At 41.6% G+C, this 22,859-nt stretch overlaps 1 protein-coding gene across 1 annotated transcript; it reads left to right on the plus strand.

The window, feature by feature from the left end:
- The first annotated feature begins 546 nt into the window (after nucleotides 1–546).
- LOC126235682 (cuticle protein 65-like) lies at nucleotides 547–10,996 on the plus strand. The gene is made up of 2 exons (XM_049944421.1): nucleotides 547–584; nucleotides 10,679–10,996. Exons 1-2 carry the CDS (start codon nucleotides 573–575, stop codon nucleotides 10,916–10,918), a joined length of 252 nt encoding a protein of 83 aa, XP_049800378.1. The 5' UTR covers nucleotides 547–572; the 3' UTR covers nucleotides 10,919–10,996.
- Nucleotides 10,997–22,859: the final 11,863 nt, after the last annotated feature.

Below are 22,859 nucleotides of genomic sequence, written 5' to 3' on the forward strand. Positions count from 1 at the left end.
TGAATCATAATGAAAGGTTGAGGACAACACAAACACCCAGTCATCTCGAGGCAGGTGAAAATCCCTGACCCCGCCGGGAATCTAACGCGGGATCCTGTGCTCGGGAAGCGAGAACGCAACAGCGAGAGGTTTCTGAGGTTTGATGACGCTACGATATTGGTGTTCCAATTCTCTGGCTCGGTGTACATATAGCGAGTAAACAAAGCAATCACTGTGAACAAGAAACTCCTCATCTACTGCAGCGGGTTATTTAGAGAGACACTTCCTTTGTGAACCTGTCTGCTTCCCTAACCTCGCAACAGGCCGGAGCCTGCCAATAGCTGGAGGCTATTAAATATTTAACAATAAGTCAGGTAAAACTTGCTTGCATTCTCCCGGGTGAAAGGAAAACTGCAGCATTTCTCACAGTGTGACATACGCGTCCTAGACGTAGACCAGTTCTAGGAGACCGCTCCGGAAGGCCACCTGCTGAGGCGGCGACCACCGCCCATGTGTCCGGTCAGTATATAAGGCGGCAGCTCGCCGTCTGAGGCACAGTCGAACAGACAGCCAGCAACCCTCTGCTCAGCAACATGAAGTTCTTGGTAAGTAGCTGCTGGCCAACCCTTCCTGTAAACATCAGTTACGGTTGTCGGAAACGTAGGCACCAATCAATGTTCTGCCTCCGGCGTTGTCGGAAGCGACCGAGATCTTTGTCGCATAGTGTTAGGAGCGGAACTAAATGGCTGTCCTGTAGGAACCAAAAATGATTATACCAAAGGAGGAAAAAATTAAAAATACAACAGAATGGTTGAGCGAGAACTAAAACTCCGAAGGTCTCAGAGTTTGCAATCGCTACGCCGTGTAAATCCTCTCTATGTAGTTAGGCGATCAACTGAGTGAACAAGAAACTCTTCCCAGTTAAGGTGCATGAAAGATCATACGGATCTCTTGAAGAACACTTCCATACTTTCAACTTCCTTTATCGATTGTGGTTGACATTATCGATGAGTGTCAAATTAGTTGTAAAAGAAGCCTTTTAAATGTATTGCGAAGGAGAAGCAAAAGAAAAGAAAGTAATGAAATAAATTCTAAGAGTGTACCAATCATTTTCGTCATTAAAAGGAGATCAAATTATTCCACTAATCTAACTCAATATTCGTTCCTGGATAACAGCTACGTAACTAGGGCAGTAAGCTCTGCTGTTTGAAATTGCCGCATTTCCGTTGATGTTGCTATCTTTCATTTACGTGAAAATTTCACTTAACCTATTCAGTTTGATACACCTCAGTCGCTCGTCAGCTTAAATCTCTTGTAAGAACGGAAATATTCACTCTCTTTGAGATTCTTGGCGACATAGCTTGCCTTCCGCCGAGGATTGCTATTAGAGTTTATCGCCTCAGTTGCCTCTATCAGTAGCCAAACAACTATGGATGGCAGCCGTAGGAGATATTCTACAGGCTTTTCTCTCTATTTCTTCTCTCTAATACCTATTCTTTTCACATATTATCTCTTAATTTAAACAATAACGCATAGTGCCACATCATTAAAGTATATCATCGCATGACTCCAGTTTCTACTATGAATTTCCTCTGATTCATGTTTCAATATCTTATAAAACTGAGTTCCATATTTATTTTTATTTATGTATTTACTAATTTAACCTGATCTGTTTCGGACCTGGTATCTTATATCGGACCAAGATCTTACACTTACAGTAGCTTTACGGCATCTAGTTACTTAAGAAATATCAATTTATAAACCAAAACGAGTATTAAATTGATTTGAGTGTCTATAATTACACTGTGAGTAAATAATACTAAATAAATTTAACACTGGCAGAACTTCTACTACTGCTGTTGCTGCTACTACCTGTAGTAATAGTATTAATAATAATGGAAATAACAATAATAATAACCGCTATAATAACAATGGTACAGGTGTACAGAATACATGGTTCCTGAGCCTTCGAGTTCTGCGGAAAAGAAGTTTAAGGAGACTGCAAAAACTAAGAATATCGGGAGATAAAGATTATCTGGGTGGAAAGAAGGATGTACAACTGTAATGAGAGCGCAAAAGTACAACGGTAATCCTTGTTATTGCTTCAGTAGATGTTTCTTGGGCTGTCTCCTCAAGCTGGAGACGTTTCTCAGTTCTCTAATGTAAGGCAGGAGGTTACTTTAGAGTCTGGTTCCTGGTACTGAGAAGGACTTCAAGTCGGTGGTTGAACGATGCGTGGTAGAGAATAGACTTTGCTCTGATGTAAAAGTGGGTTTCTGCCATGTTGACATGTTGTGAAGGCTAGAGCATTAAGGTCGAAGACAGAATTGGGGGACAGTGTACGTTGCTGAGACAATAGAGCAAAAAAATGGTTCAAATGGCTCTGAGCACTATGGGACTCAACATCTGTGGTCATAAGTCCCCTAGAACTTAGAACTACTTAAACCTAACTAACCTAAGGACATCACACACATCCATGCACGAGGCAGGATTCGAACCTGCGACCGTATCAGTCGCGCGGTTCCTGACTGAGCGCCTAGAACCGCTAGATCGCCGCGGCCGGCACAATAGAGCAGACTTGACAATACTTTCTTAATAAGTTCGCTGTATGATTAGACATGAGCAAAGCTATCCTGGTCATGAATCGTTTCTTCGTCTTTATGTTCTATTTCCAATATCTATCTTACTTCGCCCGTCTGTGTAATCTTGCTCCCTATAAAAAAAATCAGTACCTTCAGATACTGGTATAACCATTTTTCTTTTCAATATTTCTCCCTCTTTCTCTCTTTGTCTTCTTTCTCCTTTAATTTATTCTGTACTATTATAGCCGTCCCACTCTTTTCTTTCCCCCAGCGTTTATCCCAGCTTCGACGGGGTGATCTTTTTCAGAAATTAGCAAACTTTACATTCTTGTTTAATTTATTGGGCGTATGCCCTTCCCGAAGCCACAACCATGACGTTAACCTAAGGCACGGGAGTCGTGCGCCTCATTTGTGTCCGAATTGTGGAAAATTTCTTTGCATGTCAATGTATTTTAACTGTCTGTGTATCGTATTACCTGAGGCGGAAGTTAAGACCCAGCCCAGTATTTGCCTAAACGAGCGTGTGAAACCACCAAGAGAAAAAAATGACAGTAATGCCGGTGTGTCACTCACAATCACTAGTACGCCTCACAGGATTCTACCCTGCTCCGGTTGACCTCCCTGTCACGCGAGCTAGTCCGCTGTCCGTTTTGCTACAGGAGCAACTAGCAGTCCTATTTGCCTATTGTCCTATTGTCAGAAACGGCTGACTGTCTCTTAACCTTGGATAATTATTTTCTTATACTTTTGTCCCTCTTGCAAAATTTTCTTTCGGTTCCCTCACAAGTTCTCTGACACAAAATTCGAACAGCAATAAGCTGTAATTCTGGCTCAGACCCTCCTCAACACGAATTTTACGAAAAGCACTTAACAAATTCAGGGTAATTTCTGATCCACTACAAAGTAACGCGAGCGTTTGGCACCTGCGCCAATCTGCGCTGGTATTTTGTTCAAGCACGCAAAACTCCGTGGCCGAACTCCATCATTATAGACAGTTTTCTATTTGTAACTGAACAAAACGGCGCAGTGACAGCGCTTGTGAAAGGCAGAAGCTGGAAAAATCAGTTTAGTGGCATAAGAAGAATACTCCCCCACATATTCTGCTGTGGTTGGATAATAAAATATTTTAGCAGTTGAGCAATATCAACAGCAGAATCCATTATGTTCACGTCGGAGTTACCTGAAACAATGTTATATTACTCAGATATATTATCAATTATATCAATAACATTGATTTACAAGATGTGTTCGAAAAGTATCGGGAGAGTCTTAATTTCGCGGGTTGTATTAGCCCAAAATGAGCGCGATTTTTCGTTGTTGTTTTGGTAAACATGTCTGAAATGTATATGTACACTATAGCCATACTACTAGATGTTCAGACAGCCGTCATCTGTCAAGAAGGTACATGTGTTTGCGTACAACTGGTCATTATTGATTTGTTTTAATACCGTATCAGGGAATTAGCATTAAATTTTTCTATTATATGGAATAAATTGTAACAAAGTTATGAAAATTATGACTATTGCTTTTGGTGACTCTGCTATGAGCATAACAAGGTTTTCAGAGTGATATTAGAGTTTCACAGATGGGCGAGAAGAAGTTGAAGATGAGGATCCTTCTAGACACCCTAGCACATCAACAACCAATGAAAACGTCGAAAACGTGAAAGAACTGATTATGGATGAACGCCGAATCACAGCCAAAGAAGCTACTGATGATGTTGACATATCTGTTGGCTCATGCCATGAAACTTCTCGGTTGGTTTTGGTCTTAAACGTGTGATAGCAACATCTCTGCCAAAGGTGTCGAATTTCGAGCAAAAACAGTGACGAGTTGCACAGGAGTCGCTAAATAAACTCATGAACCATGCTGAACTACTGAAACGTACCATAACAAGTGATGAAAGATAGGCGTTTGGGTAAGCCGTCGAAGCTAAGGATCAATCATCCGAGTGAAGGTATTCTGGATCGCCGAGACCGAAAAAATCTCGTCAAGAGCTGTCGAATATGAAGTTTTTGCCCACCGTGTACTTCGATTTTAACAGCATGGCGCATCATGAGTTCTTGACTTGGGTCGGACGGTCAATGAGGAGTACTGCCCACAATCTCAACGCCGTATGCAGGAAGCAATCCGAAAAACCTCCCGGATTATTGGCGAAACAATTCATGGCTTTTGTGCAATAGTAATGCACCTGCCCACACTTCATTGCTTGTTCGTGAACATTTGGCGAAAATCAACTCTGTAATGGTGCCCTAGCGTCCGTAGTCACCAGATATACCCCCGTGGGACATTTTCTATTTCCAAAAATAAAGAGAACCTGAAAGGTCCGCCATTTTACAAGTTTAGATGAGTTAAAAGCACCTCGCTGAAAGAACTAAGTCTATCTCAAAGATCGAATTCCATAAGTGTTTCGGGGATGGGAAGAAGCACTGGCATAAGTACGTAACATGTAATGGGGACTAATTTCAAGGAGATAATTTAATGCAAACCAAACAAAAATATTGTTTCCAAAAAAATGATTATTTTGAACACACCTCGTATAATGAGCTCTGCAGCCAAATAAAAGACATTATTAAATTTTTCTCTCATAATATTCCTTATTAATATAACATTTTTCAACTACCCCATCCCTCACAAATTTCCTCAATCGATGGTTGTTAATACGTTCATCAGACGCAAACGGCGACTTTTCACACATTTATGGCTTCATTTGTCAGTTATTACTGTTGTTAGTTTTTCACCCCACCATGATCCTATCTTAAACATCTAAAAATACAGTCGAGTAAAATATTTAAAATAAACTAAATAATACTTCAAGGAACGAAGCATATACTGTATATTATATTATCACACTCTGTTGTCTCAAGCTTTCTTGTCGATTTCTGTCAGCTCACAATACCTTTCTACTCTGCAGGCTCCCTTCCACAGGCCATAGGTCATTCGCAATCGTTATGACGGACTAAGAAAATTACATCTATTAAAAAAAAGAAACCCTAATCTTAACTTTTGGTTGGCAGCACCTGTCTGGTGGCTGGAAAAGTCTCAGTTCAACCTTCGGCCCATCAGAGCTACTGTTGGACCATGAACTGGGCGGACCTGTAGAATGACGTACGCTGCACTAGGAAATAGCAGAAGAGTGATGGTGCTTGTCCAGGCGACAGGCTGATAGCCCACTGTAAGTGGTCCCAGACGATACCCGACTTGGCAGCCAGTACTTACACACAGCAGATCAGACACCACACAGTTTCACTGCTGAAAATCGATCCCTGATTTTCGTAACACCAATGGTTGCCGGATAGTCGGCCATACAATTGCACTGAGGACGTCCGTAATGGAGAAATACAGCGACAGTTTGATAAATTTCCAGGTTAGATTCCTGGCAGGTCGTCAAATTATAAGGTTCCTGCTAGGTTTTAAAGACGCATGCCCTCTAGAAGTGAGTTTGGACATACCCTGAATTTAGAGAGAAATCCATATTAAATACGGTGTTTAGACCCATCAATCAAATTAGCAATTTGGTAGGACTACATAGAGTTTGTGGAAAATTACCTAGCAGTGAACTGCTTCTCGTGCAACAATTTACAATCATCGTAATAAAAGGAAACTGAATTTAAGTCAACATAGTCAAATATCTCACAAAAAATCTTACCAAACATACTAATGTGTAAAACAAAGTTGCTTGTAACGCCGTGCAATACAGTTGGCATGAGGACAGAGTGTGTAATAAACACACAGATACTAGTCATCAAACAGTCACATTTCGTACAGAATAAAGAACAATGTCTCTGGCACCTACGTCAACTCCTACACCTAACTTTTTGCTGAAAACACCAAAGAAGTGCGAAATATAATACTCGTAGTGATTACTACTCTTGTTGACATTATTTGCAGTAAGAAATCCCTGATGATTTTATCAGTTGTTGTTGTTGTTGTTGTGGTCTACAGTCCTGAGACTGGTTTGATCCAGCTCTCCATGCTACTCTATCCTGTGCAAGCTTCTTCATCTCCCAGTACCTACTGCAGCCTACATCCTTCTGAATCTGCTTAGTGTATTCATCTCTTGGTCTCCCTCTACGATTTTTACCCTCTACCCTGTCCTCCAATACCATATTTGTGATCCCTTGATGCCTCAGAACATGTCCTAACAACTGATCCCTTCTTCTAGTCAAGTTGTGCCACAAACTTCTCTTCTCCCCAATCCTATTCAACACCACCTCATTAGTTATGTGATCTACCCATCTAATCTTCAGCATACTTCTGTAGCACCACATTTCGAAAGCTTCTATTCTATTCTTGTCTAAACTATTTATCGTCCACGTTTCACTTCTATACATGGCTACACTCCATACAAATTCTTTCAGAAAAGACTTCCTGACATTTAAATCTATATTCGATGTTAACAAATTTCTCTTCTTCAGAAACGCTTCCCTTCCCATTGCCAGTCTACATTTTATATCCTCTCTGCTTCGACCATCATCAGTTATTTTGCTCCCAAAATAGCAAAACTCCTTTACTACATTAAGTGTCTCATTTCCTAATCTAATTCCCTCAACATCACCCGACTTAATTCGACTACATTCTATTATCCTCGTTTTGCTTTTGTTGATGTTCATCTTATATCCTCCCTTCAAGACACCATCCATTCCGTTCAACTACTCTTCCAAGTCCTTTGCTGTCTCTGACAGAATTACAATGTCATCGGCGAACCTTCTCCGTGGATTTAAATACCTACTCCGAATTTTTCTTTTGTTTCCTTTATTGCTTGCTCAATATACAGATTGAATAACATCGGGGAGAGGCTACAACCTTGTCTCACTCCCTTCCCAACCACTGGTTCCCTTTCATACCCCTCGACTCTTATAACTGCCATCTGGTTGCTGTACAAATTGTAAATAGCCTTTCGCTCCCTGTATTTTAACGCTCCCACCTTAAGAATTTGAAAGAGAGTATTCCAGTCAACATTGTCTAAAGGTTTCTCTAAGTCTACAAATGCTAGAAACGTAGGTTTGCCTTTCCTTAATCTAGCTTCTAAGATAAGCCGTAGGGTCAGTATTGCCTCACGTGTTCCAATATTTCTACGGAATCCAAACTGATCTTCCCCGAGGTCGGCTTCAACTAGTTTTTCCATTCGTCTGTAAAGAATTCGCATTAGTACTTTGCAGCCGTGACTTATTAAATTGATAGTTCGGTAATTTTCACATCTGTTAACACCTGCTTTCTTTGGGATTGGGATTATTATATTCTTCTTGAAGTCCGAGGGTGTTTCGCCTATCTCATACGTCTTGTTCACCAGATGGTAGAGTTTTGTTAGGTCTGGCTCTCCCAAGGCCGTCAGTAGTTCTAATGGAATGTTGTCTACTCCCGGGGCCTTGTTTGGACTCAGATCTTTCAGTGCCCTGTCGAACTCTTTACGCGGTATCATATCTCCCATTTCATCTTCATCTACATCCTCTTCCTTTTCCATAATATTGTCCTCAAGTACATCGTCCTTGTATATTCCCTCTATATACTCCTTCCACCTTTCTGCTTTCCCTTCTTTGCTTAGAACTGGGTTTCCATCTGAGCTCTTGATATTCATACAAGTGGTTCTCTTCTCTCCAAAGGTCTCTTTAATTTTCCTGTAGACAGTATCTATCTTACCCCTAGTGAGATAAGCATCTAGATCCTTACATTTATCCTCTAGCCATCCCTGCTTAGCCATTTTGCACTTCCTGTCGATCTCATTTTTGAGACGTTTGTATTCCTTTTTGCCTGCTTCATTTACTGCATTTTTATATTTTCTCCTTTCATCAATTAAATTCAATATTTCTTCTGTTACACAAGGATTTCTACTAGCCCTCGTCTTTTTACCTACTTGTCCTCTGCTGCCTTCACTACTACATCCCTGAAAGCTACCCATTCTTCTTCTACTGTATTTCTTTCCTCCATTCCTGCCACTTGTTCCCTTACGCTCTCCCATCTCCTTAAATTCCCACCTTTTATCAGCTGATAAAGGAAATTAATGCGTACCATATCAAGTTATATTATTCCACTTACTGAGTGCTAGTCGGCGTAATTCGCCTAAATAGAAAGATGAGTGTCCGGGAAACTGATTCGAAAGATGATTTGAATCTAAATCCACATACCGTAACTGATTCGGAGGAAGTGATTCAGTCACTTTCTTTCGTGTCATATAAATGCTCAGGAAGCATGTGGCACACAGAATTCCAGTAAATAATAGACTAAAAAAGATTTAGTCGTTACAAGTCGAAAAGTGCTTACAAAGGTTCATTGATAAGGAGCGTGATAAAATTATACTACAATGGGGATAAAGTTTTTGCAAGCAGATTCTGTATCGAACCGCGAAACATACGCTCCTCACAAAGACACAAAGAATTAGAATCCACATGTGAAACATATTTCCAGTCCATGTTACAGTGACTTCACGATGCAAGTCAAGGAAACACTTGCATACGAACCATACTTTTACAGCGAATCATGGTACTAGCAGAATCGTATTGCAAGTGAACCCAGCTTGGGTACAGTTAGGCTACATATTATCACCTCACCATACAGCGAAACAGCAACCAGCAGCCTCAAAACCGGAAACACGACGGACTTCCAGTGCGGCAGAACTTGAGAATACCTTCTATGCTCGAGCGTACTCAGCAAGACAAGCTTGAGTTGATTGGCCGGCAAGGCTGACACAAAGATAACTAAGTTGTTTGGGATCGATGGTAGATACAGATTTGCAGGAAAAAATTTAATACACGAAACGATTTTAACTGCACAAATAGCCAATTAAATATTAAAACAGCTGTGTAATAGGAAACTTTGAAGCTGCTTGCTACAAACAGCGAGGCACCCGCAGCGACAACTTGCACAGGTCAGCGGCGTCATACACTAAAGAACCAAAGAAACTGGTACACATGCCCAATATCGTGTAGGGCCCCCGCGAGCACGCAGAAGTGACGCAACACGACGTGGCATGGGCTGCAATAATGTCTGAAGTAGTGCTGGAGAGAACTGACACTATGAATCCTGCAGGGCTGGCCATAAATCCGTAAGACACGATGGGGATGACATCTCTTCCGAACAGCACGTTGTAGCGTATCCAGATATGCTAAATACTGTTCATGTCTTGGGAGTTTAGTGGCCAGCGGAAACGCTTAAACTCAGAAGAGTGTTCCTGGAGCTACTCTTTAACAAGTCTGTAAGTGTGCAGTGTCATGCTGGAATTGCCCAAGTCCGTCGGAATGCACAATGGATACGAATGTATTCAGGTGATTAGACAGGCCACCTGTCAGACTCGTATCTAGATGTATCAGTGGTCACATATCACACCATTACCGAGCATCCACCAGCTTTAACAGTCCTCTACTGACATGCAGGGTCCATGGATTCATGAGGTTGTCTCCTTATCCGTACATATCCATCCGCTCGATACAATTTGAATCGAGACTCGTCCGACCTGACAGAATGTTTCCATTCATCAACAGTACAACGTCGGTGTTGACGGGCCCAGGCCCGGCGTAGAGCTTTGTGTCGTGCAGTCATCAAGGACACACGAGTGGGCCTTCGGCTCCGAAAGCCCGTACCGATGATGTTTCGTTGAATGGTTCGCACGCAGACATTTGTTGATGGCCCAGCATTGAAAGCTGCAGCGATTTGCGGAAAGATTGCACTTCTGTCACGTTCAATGATTCTTTTCAGTCGTCATTGGTCCTGTTCGTGCAGGATCTTTTTCCGGCTAAGCGATGTCAGAGATTTGACATTTTACCTGATTCCTGATACTCACAGTACATTCTTGAAATGGTCGTACGGTAAAATCCCCACTTCATCGCTGCCTCGGAGATGTTGTGTCCCACAGCTCGTGCGCCGACTATAACATCACGTTCAAGCTCACTTAAATCTTGATAACCTGCCATTTTCGCAGCAGTAACCGATCTAATAACTGAGCCAGACCCTTGTTGCCTTACATAGGCATCGCCAACCGCAGCGCCGTATTCTGGCTGTTTACATATCTCTGTTTTGGAATACCCATTCCTATGCCAGTTTCTTTGGAGTTTCAGTGTATTACTGACGTGACGAACACGCCAGTGTGCGGCGAGCTGACGGCGATCGTTGCCTGCCCGCAGATCCTGGTCCTGGCGGTGTGCGTGGCTGCGGTGTCCTGCCAGCAGCAGCAGCAGCGCGAGAAGCGCGGCTTCCTGGGCGCCGGAGTCCTGGGCGCCGGAGTGCTGGCCGCCCCCGCGATCGCCGCCCCCGCCGTCGTCGCCGCCCCCGCCGTCGCTGCCGTCGCTCCCGCCATCGGCTACGGCTACGGCTACGGCCACGGCTACCTTGGCGGTGTGCACGGCGGACTGATCCACGGCTGAACACCACCTCGCTAATCTCCATGTCTTTCTCGTCTGTGTTGCTGGCGTCTCATTAAAGCAAATTTTTGTACAATACCATATCGTCTCTTACGTCAATCTTCCCTTTTCCTCATTTGTTGATTACTGGTACCATAAAATGGAGATTTCAGGAAAAGAATGTGAGCAGGCAAAGATTAATTACTGTTGCATATCATAAGCTGCTGCTCCAATCCTTGATACCAGAATCCGTCGACATCCATTTTTCACCGAGAAAAATGTATTGATTGCACTAGCGGTAAGAATAATATGTCTAATTACCTAACATTGACAGAAAAAGAGCGACCTTTATATAAATGCAAAAAAAGCTTCCGAAATACAAATTTTATTACCCAAACCACAGTTGATTCATATGCTGATTACAGGTTTCAACACAGTCACATTGCCATCTTCAGTGCGTCGGAATCACGAATTGTAAAGTCCCTAGGTGTGGCACATTGTCATACGACTATTGCTAACATGGAGGTAAACTCACAGAAAAGACACTCCAAATCAACACTAAATACACCAAAATAAAAATCGTAGCTATATTAGCAAGGCGCAGAAGGTATCAAATACATCAGATAGACAACACTGACTGTTGCCAGATGAATTTATGTTGAGAACAGTGCCTGTTAGCAGCCATACAGCAGTGGATACGCTCTTCTGGTGTATTTGACACCTCTGTGCCTTGCTGATACAGTTATAGTTTTAATTTTGATGTAGTTAGTGATGCATGGTAGAGTCACTTCTGCGAATTTACCTCTATGTATTCAATGGCCAGATGGCAATGTGCCACAAGTAGGGCTTTATAATTCACGTATCCGATGATCAGAAGATGGCAATAAAGTTGCTGAAACTAGTATCAGGATGAATATAAACTGCGATCTTGGCAATAAAACTTCTATTTTGGAAGCCATTTTTACAAGAATAATATGTAGTGGTTACGCACTGACGTTTTCAAGCAACTAGTCATTTTAACTGCGCAGTCACAGTGCATTATTCACTTACGAAATCCGTCATAAATTATGTATCGCAGTTTAAGACGGACAGCGAGGTCCATACCTACAAGACTAGAAGGGAAAATGACCTTTATTAGTCATCACCAAATCTGTTAGTGGCTCACAAAGTAGTTCAATGTGAAGCAAAAAAATTTTGATCATTTTCACAGTAACACAAAAGTCTGATAGGTAGAAAAGCAGACTTACAATACAATCTAAAATTAATTCTCCTTGACAAGTCCTTCTGTTTCATGCTCTAATTTCCAACTAAAAACTGGTGTAAGATGTATAGGGTGCCGGCACGGTAGCTCAGCGTCTTCGGTCAGAGAGCTGACCGGTCTCTGTAATAAAAAAAATGAGTGATTGAATCAAAAACGAGCTTCAACGGATGTCATCTGACGACCACTACGACCAAATATAACAAGCAATTCCGAACAATAAATAATTGAAAAAACGGGATGGCGTCTCTCTTATTAGCAACCAAAACACCTTAAGTCCAGGGTTCGAAACACGACACTGTTTAAATTTTTATTAATAGTCACCATTGTCGCTCGAAGACTTCCGGCATAAAAAGTCACCCTCATCCTGACAAATGCATTGACAAAGAGGGCGGAGGAGCGTACAAAATTTCAGGGCACTTCCTTGCCCTAGGGGTGGGAAACTACCCCTAAAAGAGGAAGAATCAGCAATGATCAGCGGCATGAGGATGCAGAAGGCAATGGAAACCACTGCATTAAAGACAAGTAACGTGTATCCACAGGACATGCGGCGTGTAGTTGAAAAAGTGTCGTGACTGTCTCTCGACTGGCAGAAGATTCCGGAATATTCCCCTGTTCGGATCTCTGGTAAGGAATTGCCAAGAGGGAAGTAACCATGATGTAAAGATTGAATAACCGACTAAAACATAAAAGACATGGAATGTCAGAAGCTTGTTGGTGGTAGAAAAGCTACAAAATCTGAAAAGGGAAATGCAAAGACTCAATCTAGGTGTAGTAGGGGGCAGTGAAGTGAAATGGAAAGAAGATAAGGATTTCTAGTCGCATGATTATAGGGTAACATCAAAAACAGCAGAAAATTGTATAACGTGAGTAGGATTCGTTGCTAATAGCAAGGTAGAGCAGAGAATGTGTTACTATGAACAGTTCAGTGATAGGGTTATTCCTATCAGAATCTTCAGCAAGCCGACACCGACAACGATAGTTCAGGTATACATGCCGACGTCTCAAGCTGAAGTTGAAGAGATAAAAAAATATATGAAGATACTGAAAGGGTAATACGGTACGTAATGATAAATGAAAATCTAATAGTCATGGAGGACTGGAATGCAGTTTTAGTGGAAGGAGTAGAAGAAAAGTGTGGGCTTGGAGCAAGGAATAAGATAGGGGAGAGACTTAACCGAGTTCTGTAATAATTTTAAGCTAGTAATAGCGAAAATTCAGTTCAAGAATACGAGGATGTATATTTGGAAAATGCTGGGTGATACGGGAAGACTTCAGTTAGTTTACATCATGATCAGACAGAGACTCCGAAATCAGATATTGGACTGTGAGGGGTATTCAGGAGCAAATATTGGCTCAGATCACAATTTAGTAGGTTGAAATTGAAGAGATTTTCGTATAGTTCAATAATTGTCATTCTGTATGTTCCATCGACGAAGCGTTGAAGGCAACAAGACTATGCAAGAGGCTTACCACATGTGATCTATTCAAAATACTCCATTAACATGTTGATCATGATTAGAGCTGAAGGGTCTCCCAAGGGGACACTGTCCGTCTTGTAGCAGATCACGTCTTCCGTTGGTGTCAATCCTTCTCATCATCATCGTCATCATTTAAGACTGATTATGCCTTTCAGCGTTCAGTCTGGAGTATAGCCCCCTTATAAAATTCCTCCATGATCCCCTATTCAGTGCTAACATTGCTGCCTCTTCTGATGTTAAACCTATTACTTCAAAATCATTCTTAACCGAATCCAGGTACCTTCTCCTTGGTCTGCCCCGACTCCTCCTACCCTCTACTGCTGAACCCATGAGTCTCTTGGGTAACCTTGCTTCTCCCATGCGTGTAACATGACCCCAGCATCTAAGCCTGTTCGCCCTGACTGCTAAATCTGTAGGGTTCATTCCCAGTTTTTCTTTGATTTCCTCATCATGGACACCCTCCTGCCATTGTTCCCATCTACTAGTACCTGCAATCATCCTAGCTACTTTCATATCCGTAACCTCAACCTTGTTGATAAGGTAACCTGAATCCACCCAGCTTTCGCTCCCATACAACAAAATTGGTCTGAAGATTGAACGGTGGACAGTTAACTTAGTCTTGGTACTGACTTCCTTCTTGCAGAAGAAAGTAGATCGTAGCTGAGCGCTCACTGCATTAGCTTTGCTACACATCGCTTCCAGTTCTTTCACTATGTTGCCATCCTGTGAGAATATGCATCCTAAGTACTTGAAACCGTCCACCTGTTCTAACTTTGTTCCTCCTATTTGGCTCTCAATCCGTTTATATTTCTTTCCCACTGACATTACTTTCGTTTTGGAGATGCTAATCTACATACCATAGTCCTTACATTTCTGATCTAGCTCTGAAATATTACTTTGCAAACTTTCAATCGAATCTGCCATCACAACTAAGTCATCCGCATATGCAAGACTGCTTATTTTGTGTTCACATATCTTAATCTCACCCAGCCAGTCCATTGTTTTCAACATATGATCCATAAATAATATGAACAACAGTGGAGACAGGTTGCAGCCTTGTCTTACCCCTGAAACTACTCTGAACCATGAACTCAATTTACCGTCAACTCTAACTGCTGCCTGACTATCCATGTAAAGACCTTTAATTGCTTGCAAAAGTTTGCCTCCTATTCCATAATCTCGTAGAACAGACAATAACTCCCTCCTAGGAACCCGTTCATATGCCTTTTCTAGATCTATAAAGCATAGATACAATTCCCTGTTCCACTCATAACACTTCTCCATTATTTGCCGTAAGCTAAAGATCTGGTCCTGACAACCTCTAAGAGGCCTAAACCCACACTGATTTTCATCCAATTGGTCCTCAACTGATACTGAAACTGGGAGGCGCAACATCATTTCATTTGTTGAATGGGTTTAAAATTTGTATCACTAAAAGTTATTTGTAGCTGCAAATAAGCGCTAGACGTTCTGTAAGCGACATTTGCAACGATTGTGACTTTTATTGTGGTTCTAAAACTTAATGAGTACGGACGTGTATGTTGATTAGCAACAATTAAATGAACAATTGCTAAATAACAGCGGAACTAGATAAATTAGTAGGACTAGATAAATTAGTACTTGCACCTGACAAAAACTATGAATAATAATAATAACAGTAATAACAACAACCAAACAAAAACATTTTACTAAACAACTTAAAACCAGCTTCTTTAATAAATTCATTGACGTGACATAATTCAGGTACTTTATTCAGGCCAATATAACTTCGACCATACTAAAAATACGACTACATCAGAGTGTGCTTAAATAAATCCACAAAAGTGTCATCAAAGAACAGGGAGGGCCATCCTATCGATTTTTTGATGAAAAAGCTTCTGAATAATGGGATCACATCAGAGTTATCATATCTCCTTCTCCATGGTACAGATATTTAATTTGGTTGCTGAAGTCGGTCATATTCTCGATATGGCAAACACAATGCAGACTAATGAGGGTGTTTGGATGTTTCTCTGTAAACCGGTGATCCAATTTGCTCACGATGAGCCAGAGAGGTGTCTCCCTTTTACTTTCGGCATGGCATAAAAAGTAGTTGATCGAAGAGCTTGAGGGAGGAGATTCTGGAAGACACTCTCGCTCAGTGATGACCGCTTGGCAAACTCCAACTTGTTCGTTTTTCTGGATGTTGGATCCTATGGCAACTTTTGGTATGTTCCTCCTCCGGCATCTACTGGATCTTCATGTCGTAGTCGGCCTGTTTCATTATTATGACAGCATTGCCCTGGATGGACTACGCTCAGAGGCTCCTTGCGGAGCGCGCGGAAGCTCTTTTGCTCAGCACTTCCCACGTCCGTCATTGGATTTTGAAAAATGTTGTCCGTCCCTCGACGAATTTCTTCTACACTTAACATGTCCACCAAAGGGATACTCCACGGCGATGAAGGTAAGATCTTTCTGAATTGACGACATTGCATCCACGATAATGTTTCTCGCCATCATGCCAGCAACAGCACGTTAAGTTGTATAACCTTTTTGCCCATGTTGTTGTGAAAGACGAGTCAATTTTCATTTCTGCATTGCTGTGGTTCATTAGATTGGTACGCGGTCATCCTAACACCGAAGGACGCACGATGCAAACATTACCTCCTTACATACTGAGGTCACAATGTCGTGGGACAGCGACATACACATATGCAGATAACGGTAGTATCGTGTACACCAGGTGTAAAACGACAGTACTCAGGTGATTCATGTAAAAAGGTTTCTTACGTGATTATGTCCGCGCGACGGGAATCAAGAGTCTCTGAACATGTAGTAGTAGCTTGAGGTAGACGCTAAGGACCTTACATTTCGGAGATTGCTAGAGAATTCATTATTTTGAGATCCATAGTGTCAATAGTGTGCCAATAATACCAAATTTCAGACCTCTCGTCTCGCATAACGCAGTGGCCGACGGCTTCACTTAACGACCGAAAGCAGCGGCTTTTGCATAGAGTTGTCAGTGCTAACAGACAAGCAATACTGTGTGCAATACCCGCAGAATCAGCGTGGGACGTACGACGAACGTATCTATTCGTAAAGTTGTGCTAAATTTCGTGTTATTGAGCTATGGCGGCTGATGAGCGACATGTGCTTTTGCTACCATCACGACAACGAGTGTGCAGCATCTCTCCCGGTCTCGTGACAACTTCGGCTGGATCCCAGACAACTGTAAAACCGTAATCTGGCAAGATGAGTCCCTATTTAAGTTCGTAAATGTTGATGGTAGGCCCCAGTGTGGCGCAGACCCCGCGTAGTTGTTGTTAACAAGGCGCTGTACAAGCTGGTGGTGGCTCCATCGTGGTGTGGACTATGTTTACATGGAATGTACACGGTCTTCTGGTCCAACTGAACCGGTCACTCACTACTTGGTGATCATTGGCAGTCATTCACGTGTTTCATATTCAAAAACAACGATGGAGTTTCGATGGATGACAATGAGCCATGTCATCGGACCATAACCGTTCGCAGTTGATTTGAAGAACATTGTGGACAATTCGAGCGAATAATCCAGCCACCCAGATCGTCCGATTCGCCCGATACGAATCCCATCGAACATTCATAGTATACATTCAAGACATAAATTCGTCCACAAAATCTTCCATCGGTAACACTTTCGCAAGGATGGGCGGCTATAGTGACTCCATTGTTCAACATTTTTTCAGGGGACTTCCAACGACTTGTCGAGTCCATGCGACGTCGAGTTGCTCCACTACGCCGGGGAATAAGTAGTTTCGAGACGATATTGATAGGTATACAACGACCTTTTCACCTCAATGTGTGTCGGTCTACTGGACTTCAGTGAGGACACAGGCGACAACACCACTGTGTAAGGACGTCAGCAGCAATCACACGCAGTCACCATCTGACAATGGCTGAAGACCACTCGCCCAAATCGACGTGGACGTTTAGCCATTTGACACTGCTGGTAGCTCGAGAACAGTTTACTGTCATGTACTTGTGTTATTGGACTTCCGCGTGTGACCGCTCAATGTCATTCAATACAATCACGACGACACCCCTCGATCGACGTTAGCACTCGTGGTGTCACCCGCCTTCACACATGGTAGTGGACGTTTGAAAATTCGTGACGCTAGCTCAATGGTCGTCAATTGTTCAAATGTTATTCCCGGCTGACTCTTAATTCAATTACTGGCACAGGGGTGAGGAGAAAGAACACATCCTGGTGATACCAGCATTATGCGTATTTAGATGTTCGATTAATCTGAATGGTTTGCAATGTTCCAGCGAGTCTATTCGAACTCTATGCTGATGTACCGACAAGGACCATTTATGCAGATAAACATGCAAGTACGTAATGGATGTTCAGTTTCTCAATATAGTTCGTCGCACTCACACATTTTACATCCGCTGTAAGAACAATTTCATGCATTTACATTTTTGGTGTCCCACAATATTGGTTCGCTAAATATTATGACGATACGTTGTATACAACTTCCACAGATATTGTTTGTCATGTAGTCAAGACTATGTAATAAAGCCAAAATCGTGGATAAAATTGAAATGTAGTTTGTTTATTAACACATTTCTTTTCACTAACTAAATATGAAATATGAATCGGGATTGGGGGTGATGACCCTATCCTTCTTTTCAGTATTAAAATGGTCGATGACGTGTTCTGAATAACGCGTGTCATGTAATGTCCTATCGACACGACCCACTATTCGGCACTTAAATGTCTGTTCTTCGCTCTCGAATGTTCGATGTGATTGTCTTTCACACTCAGGGTTCAATTTAACGGTGTATGCACTGTTTTTAGTATTTTAGGTCCACGTTAATTAATATCTGGTATTTAATAAGCGAACTATTTTTATGCTGGCGCGTTGTTTGTATCAGTTACCCCCGCAACCGTCCAAGGATAAGATTCTATTAATGTTCCGCGCACACGCTTTTCACAATTTTATAAAATGCAGAATTACGTAAACAATAGCTTTCCGTTGCGTACAACTTTCGTGGGTTCCACAACCATAATAGTTTTCCAAGAGTACTTTTCCCAGCTAACACAAAGTTCGAATTATGTTGTCGGAATCATTTTCACTTCACCCGACAGTAAACGTCTCTGATCACTTCGTCACACGTAATGTATTTTAAACGTGCTTGAAGAGTCTTTAAATAATCTCCTTAACGAATTTCGTAGTCGCGTACCACTTTTTCATCGACCAGCCCGATCGCGATAATTGAAGGTAAAGAGCTCAATAATGTGTTATATGTTCTTTTACATGTATTAAAAAACAAACGCGCCCCTATATCTTTGTGTCCCGCTTGGTCTTTGCTACTTTGCTTTCTATTACTTTTCATTATATTGCTTCTTAGTAATACTGTGCATTTATTAAAGTTTCGTATTACTTTCCCCTTTTTAATTCTTCCAAAACAAAGTCTATTTATCCCCGATTTTAATTAATATGATGCTAATTGACACGCCTGCCCGCAAAGTACCGTTATACGAGCCAGCAGTACGGTGAACTGAACTTTGTGAGGTTCCCTACTATTACCAGGACAAGTTCATGGTCTTGCTGTCCTGATGGCTCACACTCGTATTTCGTCCAACGCTACGTTTCCAAATGTATATAAATGGCATCATAAATAAAGCCCGTTGAGATCAAATTGTGACAGACGGCGTTTTCATCGAGAAATCGCTCCTTGTCGCCGTAGGTGAATGGAATGAACGTTCTACTACAAGAACAGCAGACGTAATGGTAGTTTCTGTTCTGGCTAAATTTATCGTTACTCATCAGCATTTTCTGTTATATAATTTTTGTACACGGTGTCTCTAATGAAAGTTCCAGTTTCAAAACGCTGTAGAAAGCGAAACGCTGCTCAGAATGACGTCAAATTTGAAAATGATATCAACTGACGCAGGGAGAAACTTAACGGAAGAAAAAATTTAACAAAAATCATACCAATACATTGCTGTGTAAGCGTCTTATCGTAAATCGAGTCGGCTACAAATGACATATGATCGCAAAACGATGGCTATGGCTTGAGTTGCGCACCACACCATCCATACTGCATGACTGCGCAAGTGCGGTAATCAACAGTTGTGGCGCTGTTAGATAAGCCGGTCCACCATGGCAAGGTCTACCATTGGTTTTAAATTGTCCTGAGACCAAAAACTACATAAAAAGCAAAATTATATCTGTTTAAATTGTAATGAGACAAGTTTAAGTTGAAATCGAGGAACAGCATTTTCCACAACAGAGTGTAGTTCTCTTGTGGGCCACTTTCAGAGTGCATTGCTCAATGCGTGTCTTCAGTTCAGCTACGTTTGTAACTGAAGCACCGAATACAACATCTTTCAGAAACCCCACTGCCAGAAGTCACACGGATTAAGATCAAGTAATCTGTTGGCCAGGCCGTAGGAAAACGACGGCTGTCAATTCTGGCATTTCCGAAATTCCACTGCAGCAACCGATCCACTGGCTGACTAACGTGAGGAGGAGCGTCATCTTGCATAAAATTGATCCTACCCACACTGTTGAAGGATTGGAATGACGCTGGTGTGCAGATGACTCTCACACCTTTACCAGTGATGTTACAGGTAACAGCAGCCGCAGGACTCGTCTCAACAAAAAATACGGCCCTACAATGAACGATGCTCCACACAGTCACCTTTGCAGAATGGAGTGGTACCGGTTGAGGTGCAAGCTGACTTTCCGTTGCCCATATTCTTTATTTTTGCGTACTCACATGTCCTTGGAGATGGAAATGGCCTTCGTCTGCCGACAGAGTGTTCCCTGGTCTTCTACTCGAGCAAGAAGTTCCAGAGAGAAAGTTTGCCTAGCTGGCAGATCAGCAGGAAGCAAAACCTGGACATGGGTGATTTTGTATGCACAGTAATTCAGTATGTTTCATAAGTTGTTGTGCACTGTACTCGCAAGCAAGCCCAATGTTTTGGCAATTCCCTATGCATTATTGCACATCATCGCTCGACCCCTCCTGAAATGCTGTGGCCACATCTTCGACAGACGTCGGATCAAATTCTTTCCACTCTTTGCCACATTGCACTTCAAAAGCATATGTATTTTTGAGTTTTGTAATTAAGTTCTCCAGAACCTTAGCAGACACAGGGACAATGCTTTCTTTTATACCCCTGAGTGTCCAGAACTTCTGCAAGGACATTGGCGCGTGGCGACCATTCCTGTGAAGCTGGGCTTCTCGGACGCAAAATAGGAAACAGCTGTGTGCCACGCATCTGTATGTGTTCACATTCTGGTGCTTATAGCGGCATTTATTTCTCAAAATTTCGTTACTATTTTTCCCCCAAGAAGCTTCCCCAAGCGCCAATAATATGCTGTTCAAATTTGGCGCCATTCTGAGCGCTCATTCTCTTTCTACAGTGGCTTGAAAGTGTAACTTAAATTATGGACCCCCTCTTTATACATAAATTAATATTTATATATAAATTAATAAATTAATAGCATCTATAAAGGTAGGAACTTTCTGCGTGTAAAACTACAATTTCATAAGATGTGTCTGCTTGGTGAGAAATTATTTTACTAAAGCAGGCGGCTAAATATGATGGCAGTGTTGTGCATCTTTAATTTTATTTAATATATATTTTTCCACTCAACGTCACTATTTTCGAAATATTATTATGTCGCTCCGTTTAATGCTAGGAGAAAAACTGTATTAGATATAGGTTGAAAACGTGAATTGTAGTTCCTGAAAACGGAGTCGTTGGACGTCTTTAACAGACGTGTAGTAACTGCAGTCTGTTTATTATTATTAGGTACCATACTTTTGTCTGAAAATTCCTAGTGTACAAGTGTGCAGATGTTACCATTTATACTGAAGACTGCCGTGTGCTTCCTAATCGAGATCGTTAAATTTATAAAGACAAATTCAACGCAGAGGTAATAGATAATTTTTCATCAAATGTTGTGGAATTCCACACTGTCAGGAAAGGTACGTCTTGACTGATTAAGTGTGTGTGTGACAGCAGAGCTACTGAAGCAGGCATGACTCACGCTTGGCCCAAGCGTTGCACCCTCCCCCTCACTCCCTCCCTGCTGCAGATCTCGCAGCAGGCTTTATCTCGCACTTTCCACGCTTCATACAAGCTCTACTGCTTACATTGCACCACTGGCACTCCTTGAGAAAAAGATACCTCGAAAAAATTACTTAGACATAGCGTGGAGAGAAACAACTTTCTTAGCTTTGGCTTCCTGAAAATACGAATAAATACGTACTGTAGGCCTATAACAAATTTTTTATCTTCAGTTTGTCTTAAAATTGGCAAAACAAATTGTAATAATTAATTTTCCTGTTATTTGTCTCGCGGATTTTACTACATTGGATATGGAGATTAGTATGTCATTAGTTTCATTCTTTGTGATTCGTTTCTTCATAGATTCTTGTTTGCATAATATAGTGTGTTTCTTTTCGCACTTTCTTTTGATAAGAGTCCTGTTCTATAAGGCTAAAATGCTGAATTTATAGAAGTCGACTTCTTGTATGGAATTATTCTACATTCACGTGTAACTACATTTGATAGCGATGCATGAGTTGCGATTTGTGGTTGTGACACCTTCAATACAGATGCAGAAAATTGAATTACCTGTGCATTGTAACACTCTTAATACTTTTTCAGATTCCTCATCATCTCGACCTGCAAGTGATTTGTGATTCTTTCTACTAATCTAAACTAATACTGGTGTAGCAAGAATGTTACTTCTATTGTTTATTACACAACACATTAAAATCTGTATTGAAGGATACACTGACTGCCGGTTTATGCCCTCAGATATTTAGGTAATTTTGTTTCGCTGAAATCAATACAGATGGTTTTCTTTTACCTTAGTTCCCACTAGTGAAACGAAAGCTGCATCCTTTGAAAAAAATGTAACAGAAAGTGTTATCTGAGTTCATCAGAGAATCCTTTCACATGTACTTCAAGAACATTAAGATCAAATCGGTCGCAGCCTCGCTACTTATCGCTTTATAAGAGCAATTAACCTAAATTGCTAAAACGAGAAGCTCTGCAGGTAGCGTCGAATTACCTTTGATTACTCACTGACTGCACAGAGGCAGCGGAAATAGCTTCTTATCGGACAATCTGCTGAGCATTCATCCAGTTTAATTTTTCTCATTAATAACTTCACTCGTCATTTCTAGTCTACAAGGGATAGCAGTCACAAACCTAATAAGCCTGCGAGTAATTCAGTGC

This window comes from Schistocerca nitens, chromosome 1 (genome assembly GCF_023898315.1).
Source record: "Schistocerca nitens isolate TAMUIC-IGC-003100 chromosome 1, iqSchNite1.1, whole genome shotgun sequence".
Lineage (NCBI taxonomy): Eukaryota > Metazoa > Arthropoda > Insecta > Orthoptera > Acrididae > Schistocerca > Schistocerca nitens.